Raw genomic sequence first — 7,667 nt, 5'->3', positions numbered from 1 at the left:
CTTAACCCAAGGCTTGAGTCAGTTTTTTCAATAGCTAGCTGGTCTAGGGTTGAGCTTTTCAAGCCCCTATATATACAACTACAATCATATAGTATACATATGTAATTTATGCTAGGATGAGAGCCATTGATTATATACCAATATTTAGTTATTGGTATCGGTATGATACCAATCCTTCTACCAAAAAAGAAAAAGGTATGGTATTAATCTGGATCGGACCGGATTGGTGTGAATCAATCACTTGTATCCTGACTTCTCACAAAAAGAACATTTTTGTTACGTTTTTACCTCTAAACTAAAACTTTTAACCGATCAGGTATCAACATTGATCTCAGCCGATATCAATACAATATAACCTATACAATACCAATATTTAGAACCATGATTATATATCAAGTTAAGATTTATTTAACCTAATTTTATACTAAATAAAGGGAATTAGTTGCATGTAAATTTTTAACATATAATACAATCAGACAAATATAATATTATACAATTAGATTTTGTGGTGTAGAAAAGGACAAGGGCATAGACTAGGTCAATAAGGACCACCCCAACTCAGCCTAGCTTAGACTAACCTCACGCTTTTAGAGTCAAGCTGAGTTGAGCTGAGCTGAGCCCGTCAAGGTTAAGTGTAGGCTAAGATATTCTAGCCTCATCTCAAGCATTGTTAAACTTAGAATCATGAGCTAATCAAGGGAGTTGAGGTTGGATTTTTTTTTTTTTTTTTAAGTAAATATCTGAGGTTGGATTTTTTGCATCTCAGTTTCATCAAAAAATTGGATAAGGAAAAAATAACATAGCTTGGTCGTGTGGTTCTTAAATCCAGATACAAGAGTATGTGAAAAACACTAATCTGTCTTTCATGAAATAAAAAAATTTCACCCATATTGATGGCTTGTATGCACTCTCATTAGGCCCTGCACTAATGCAAGAGCTTTACGATAACCAAACAATGATCACTTATCCATGGGATAAATATTATTTATTATTATGGAGAGTGTTTTCCATGCAAAGCTTTACTGAAATCGGATTAAACTGACCGATTGACGGTTGGACACCTAAATTATTTTTGGACAAAAAAAAACATTTTTTGACCGTGTTGACTGATTCATATCGATGTTATATTGGTATCGATAATTTCAACAATACTGATACGATCTTGAAATTTTCTTGTCAGGATGGGAAAACCTTGTAATATATTAACATTTCAAAATGAAGGAAGAAGCAAGACTTAACTATATTATAACATCATCAACGATAATTACAACACAGGCCATATATTCTCTTCCTACGTATCTCAAAAAGAGATTCAACCCTTCACAAGAAAAAATTCCAAAAAAAAATTATAAAATACAAAATGAAGCTCATCACAACTCGGACCCACCATGGCTGGCTAATGCTCTTCTATGTATACATACATGGAGTAGTACTAAGGTGGTGAACTGGTAATTTGGATCGAAACTAGTAATAATTTTTAGCTGCCTAGCTATAGCTATAACTAGTTTATCTTAGTTACATCTCTATTTTTTGGTGGTGGGAGCCAGAGGAATGCAAATGAACATTATGGCTTCCTCCACCTCCACCTCCACCTCCACCTCCTCCTCCGTGGTGGCCAGAGGAATGGAGATGAACACTAGGGCTTCCTCCACCTCCACCTCCTCCTCCGTGGTGGCCAGAGGAATGGAGATGAACACTAGGGCTTCCTCCTCCTCCGTGGTGGCCAGAGGAATGGAGATGAACATTATGGCTTCCTCCTCCTCCTCCTCCTCCTCCACCTAGGTGGTAGTGATTGTGATTGTGATTATGAACTACTGGTTCATGTGGATGAACTTCGTTATTATGACGTCCGAGGAAGTCGATCAAGGTATTATAGACCTTCTCCCTAACATTAGTAGCGAAAACAAAATCCAGATGTGCATATTCTTCTATGAACTGAGTTGTAATCTTGTCTCTGTCATGGCTTTTGAGTTCTCTCAGTAAACGCTTCACGTCTACTAGGTCGGCGAGCTCGTCGTTGCCTCCAAAGCTAAGGAACAACGGTAGGTTTCTTGGTATTTTCTTCAGATGGTATCGCGGCGCCTCTGGTTTCCCATAATGCTCCATGTTCGCTTCCGGATTCCCGTAGTCATATTTTCTCACTATACCACTTCTGAATGCTGCATTAACCACATAATAATATCAAACTTGTTAATTATCATTAATAATCACCATACGTAATGGGGACTCTCCAATTGCCAGAATTAATACTCCAGCGTCAGAGGGAACCTTCTCCCTAATTTAGTAATAAGGTAGCCCTAATAATTTTGCACACTTATGTGTTTGAGTGCAGAGGCCACACAACTAGGCAACGTTCTTTTTCCTTAGTACTATTTTCTCATAATTCCATAGACCTTCCTAGGGTTTAAATCCATAATCAAGATCCAGCTGATTTCGATTATGATTCAACTTGAATCAGTTGGGGAATCAACTTGAACCCTACAAATCCAACATGAATAGATTGCTCTAAATTGACTGGAAATGAGATCAAACTCAACTTATTCTGATTCCTTTTTAAAACATGAGCTTATTCATCCAAAATTTGGGTCCCATCTAATTTTCACGTTAAATAGATTTTTGGAGTCGTTTAAAGTTCTTGGCAACATATTTTTTTTTCACCTAATGATGGGTATCCAAGCCTTCAGCCTGACTAGTCCAACAGGCCGTACTGACCCTACAACCACATGGATCATGTCATACTCGGGTTGAGTTGAATGTGAATCATTCAACTTTTACCGAAAGCAGTGAAGATCACTAAACACCACGTTTGAGTGGCCCAAAGAGGTAAGAGGAGTCGAGCTCTAAACCACACACTTCCTAAGTTGAAGGTTCCTTGCCAACTCGGATACCCCTTGGGGTTCTAAGCAGCATTTATTCATTTCTCTATTACTTAGAATTTGTCCATGGCACATAGATAGATCTTGATACATTAAATTTTTATTGTAGAATCTATTTTTGGTATAGAAATGTTTGCTCATCAAGAAACATCAGTGAAGACATTAAAGATATCATAGGGGAAACGACTTACTCTGAGCAAAATGCACCATATTTTTCATTGAGGTTGGCTGCAACTCATGATCTAGCAAAATCTCAAATGCAGTAGAGTTGAGACAGCAATTTTGGGCTGGCAAATCAGACATGAGATCACAACTTTAAAATTATATATTTCATCATCAGCAATGCTAGGGTACTATAGTTTACAATCTTCGTTCCTAACTAATTAGGTTTTGTTTTTTATAAAATTTTTGAAATACAATATGGATTTATAAGGTATTTTGAATCCGATTCTTGTTTATTTTCTTGTTGCAAATCAAAACCCATTAAAATCATCCATGATTGATACCAACTTTTTCGCCATTCTAGAATGGCCGATACTAGGCTTTTTTGGGATTGAATCATTAAGTTTTCAAATATGAAGACTGTTTCAAGGGTTTTGGGGACTTGATCGTTAGGTTTTCATATCTATGAGCCAATTCTAGGATTTTGGGGATTAATTTTGAATAGGCAATAACACTTATTATATTCTAAATTTGAAGCCCGGATTGTTAAATTAGAATCTATTTCGAGAATGCATAGCAAATAATATATATAATGAGATTTATTACTGAAAAGTTTCGCCTTTAAATCATTAAAATCAATCCCCAAACGCATGGCCATTCCGTTGAGTAGCATAGCAGCAAACTTCCTGTTTCACATCAGTTATAAAAATGAGAAAAAAACAATAATAATAATAATAATAATAACAACTTCACCATCTTTTTAGTATTTAGTAAAAGTTTAGGTAGGTGAGTCTTAGACTTACCCATAAGGCACAAACTTTTCAATAGGTAGAAATGTGCCTAGGTCGAACCCCTTCAAACCCAGTAATTCGAGTAACTGCCCAAGTTAAAATAGAATCAATTACCTACTAATAAAATTTATAAATCATCTCTCTCTCTCTCTCTCTCTCTCATACTTAATGGGAATATCTGGGAGATTCTCTATATGATGCCCCTAATTTTGCCACACATGGAGAAATAGGTGGCTGCTTCAACCATTAGATGTTAGGGAATGGTCTGGATCATAGATTTAAAAATTGAAATTGGACCGGTTGAATCATTTGTGGCCAATTTCAATTCCCACCCATTCTCTCCATACAGTTTTCTCTAGGGTTCCGTCGCCAGTTCCTAAAAGATTATAGCAACTTTGATAGTAATTCTGAGTTTTTGAACCACAATAGTCTGGATTGACCATGTATCAAATTTAAGTCTCAAATTCAATCAAACAAACTCCAATTTTGAAACCATGGTGTCAAGTTCGCTCATCATGTCTTATGTGCTAAAACATGAGTATGCTTCATCTTTGGCATCATTGTCTTCGTCAAGAATAGTGCAATCATAGTCTCTGAGTCCATGGGGATCTCTTGCGAGAGGTTATGTAAGGCTTAATTGTGATGCATCCCTTGTATTTGATAACGCTAAAGGAGGTCTTGGGATTATTATTCGTGATTGTAATGGTAAATCACTACATGGTGTCTTTAAATTGGCAATAAATATTCTCAACCATATTGATAGGCAACGGTGATTCAGACAAGCATCCTTCAAGCTATTGAATATAGTTGGGACCATTTAGTTGTTGAATCTAACAACAAAGTATTGATTCCTAGTCTCATCGACAAGCTCACCAACCTACCAATTTCAATGATCCCTATAATGCGGGATATCACACATTTGTCATCAAGTTTAGAATCATGTACCTTTGCCTTTTATTCCAAGGAAAAGAGTTTGGAGGCCTGGCCTATGTTAGGACTGATTAGCCAATTTCCACTCTATGACTTCTCGAATCTTGTAATTCAAAATCCACGTATGCTATTCATTTTTATCAGTAAAGCTTTGATTATCTAAAATCAAAAAAAAAGTTGTGTTAATACCTCTCCTACGAAGGCATCGGCAGCGAATATGCCAATAGCAGTGGTCATATGGTTCAAGTAAGCAATGGGACTAAGCAAGCAAGCTGATCTCAACTTGCCCGTCAACTTCCCTTCTGATAAGGCCGCCATTACAGTTGCAGTTCCCTACAATTAAAGACCAATAACCCATTACTGAGCTTGAAGAAGAAAAAGAAGAAGAAGAAGAAGCAGAAGAAGAAGAAAAGAAAGGATTATGACCATGGAGTGGCCAATATAATGGGGCTTCTGGCCTGTTTGATGGTATACGAAGTCAACTAAAGCAGGAATATCATTCTCTGCGACATCGTCCCATGACCAATCCCAGTATTCCTGTGATTTTCATTAATGAAGTATAAGATCAACAAAGGAATTTTTGCAGAAATTAAAGTATAGAACAGCAGAAAAATTAAGGGAGAGAAGTGTTACAAACCGGTTGGCTTTCATCAAGAGAGACATGTCCCTTGCTAAATCTAGTCCCTCTTGTATTAGAGACCCATACGTCAAACCCACTATCAGCTAATGCAAACACCAAGGATTCTTTAGTAGAGCCCACCGTCCATGACATCCCATCCTGTTACCAAAATAAATAAAGTTACTTTTGGTTTTCTTTTTGCCACATGGCAGTTTGATGAGCTCAGCAACCCCACCCCACTTGAGAAGAATCTTTAGGTAGTTGGTGGGGCCCTTAGGTGCTCTTTTTGCCACATGGCAATTTTTTCATTAGCTTCATCGGTAGATGATGAGGACCAAGATACTAGTAACTGTAGAAACGCAACTCTAAAACGATGCAGAAGATGATGGAAAAATAAGAATAAGCAATGCACACAGGTTTACGACGTTCGACAAGATTGCCTACGTCCTCGGTGAGATGAGATTGTACTTCACTATTAATGGATAAGAGAATTATAGTGCTCGTCCTCACACCTCTCTCAAATTGCTTGCATTACAGAGAAAGAAAACCTCGTTACAAATATATAGCGAAAACTCCTAATCTAAAAGGTGCAAAACTACCCTCAAATAAAAAATTCGAGATAATCGAGGCACCTGCACCAGTACTCCTTGAATTAAACTGCGACGGAATACAAGATATCATACACCAACAGTATCACACCAATTGAAGGAAAAGGCTCAATAGGAGAGGGTTGTGGATCCCATACATGACTTACATGAAGGCTTTACGCATGGTTTCGTGATAATACATGTTCTTTTGCTTTCAAAAATGCTTCTTCATGATGATATTAAAAGTGAATTAGACGGGTACTTGTGGGAAAAAAAGGACACGTGTTGCGATGAAACCATATATGAAGAGTGATTCGTCTCTATTTTGTTGCTTTAGAATGTGTTCTAGACCTAAAATCCATTTTGAGAATGCATATGTACCAAACATAGCCTTCAACTCATCCAAGAAAGAAGAAAAGAAATGAAAAGAAAGGAGGAGCAAGAAAGGTAAAATGATGAAGATTTCACATACCAACAGTACACCATGCTGTACAAGAACAGGTGGCTTATGTTTTGCAACACCCCTACTTGAACAACCCTCTGGAATCCTTTGAACCCCAATTATGTATCCATTTAATCCTGTCACCTGGACACATATCAGATCAAATCAAATTATAAGCTAATGCTAAGGGAGATCCTTATTGATGTATTGATGTTAATGGATTTATTATCTTCATGCATGGACTCTGTTCTGTTTGCATTCTTAGAATATATTCTGGGTCTAGAACATATATTGAAATCCAATTTTTCTCTATTTTCTTGTTTCAGAATGCATTTTAGATCCAAAATTATACGAACATGGAACTCTTGGCATTTATAACCATGTGGAATGATAGAAGCTTTGCACAAGCCCTCCGAGGCAATCCTATCAGCTTCACCGCCGGCGAGTAAATTGGTCAAGGGTTTAAGAATATCATTTTCAACTTCACCGCCAATATTGAATGGATTAGTTGAAGGATGATGCACATCATCTTCATCACCACCACCGCCGGTTAGTATATCAAATAAGGGATCATGATGATGTCTCCATCCCAAAGCCAAGTGAAGCTCTACCACAAGAACTATGAAACAAACCCTCAAGGCAACCCATCTGATCAACATGAAAGATCCCATTTTTCTTACTTGAGAGGCTATCTTGGTTTGTTCTTTTAAAAGGGAGGGAGGGGAAGCCCAGTGTTCTCTCGCTTCCATGGGTGGCCGGTGCTTGCGGCAAAGGAAGGGAGATCAGGAATTTAAAAATAAAATGGTTTGAGTTTCGTAAGCAATGGTTTCGGTTTCTGGTGGAGATTTATCGATCGAACTTCTTTATGGTGCAACACAATGTTCGGTGCACATTCAACGGCCAAAAACGTCTTGGCACGGAACTCAAGGCAATCACACACAGTCCAAGGTATTTTTACACGTTGGATGTGCACGGGACACCGCATTGCGCCATAGAAGAGCCAAATCCGGGATTTACTGCTCTTCTCATTGCGGCTCAGTCTCATAAATTCAAAAGCATACTTGTGGGGATCATGGTTTGATATGAGTCGCTTTGGCATCAATTTTTAACGAAAAAGTATTAGTATCAAATCAATACGAAAACTATACCATGACATATCTAATGATTTTGCCGGCAAAGATATCAATACCATACTTGTTTTTCACATTTTTACCTTTAATCCATACCATGTCAGTGACCCCTGTCAGATCGGAATCAATA

At 37.5% G+C, this 7,667-nt stretch overlaps 1 protein-coding gene across 1 annotated transcript; it reads right to left on the bottom strand.

The window, feature by feature from the left end:
- Positions 1-1,216: 1,216 nt before the first annotated feature.
- Positions 1,217-7,078, bottom strand: LOC122078134 (triacylglycerol lipase 2-like). The gene is made up of 9 exons (XM_042643995.1): positions 6,764-7,078; positions 6,438-6,551; positions 5,397-5,537; positions 5,186-5,296; positions 4,949-5,092; positions 3,842-3,915; positions 3,645-3,724; positions 3,068-3,163; positions 1,217-2,159 (listed from the first exon to the last, which is right to left on the bottom strand). The coding sequence occupies exons 1-9, from the start codon at positions 7,076-7,078 to the stop codon at positions 1,516-1,518; spliced, it is 1,719 nt and encodes a 572-aa protein (XP_042499929.1). The 3' UTR covers positions 1,217-1,515.
- Between the last annotated feature and the right edge of the window lie 589 nt (positions 7,079-7,667).

This window comes from Macadamia integrifolia, chromosome 5, assembly GCF_013358625.1.
Source record: "Macadamia integrifolia cultivar HAES 741 chromosome 5, SCU_Mint_v3, whole genome shotgun sequence".
NCBI classification, from domain to species: domain Eukaryota; kingdom Viridiplantae; phylum Streptophyta; class Magnoliopsida; order Proteales; family Proteaceae; genus Macadamia; species Macadamia integrifolia.
Note: the sequence above shows the minus strand (reverse complement) of the source record. Positions and strands in the feature narration are given on the sequence as shown.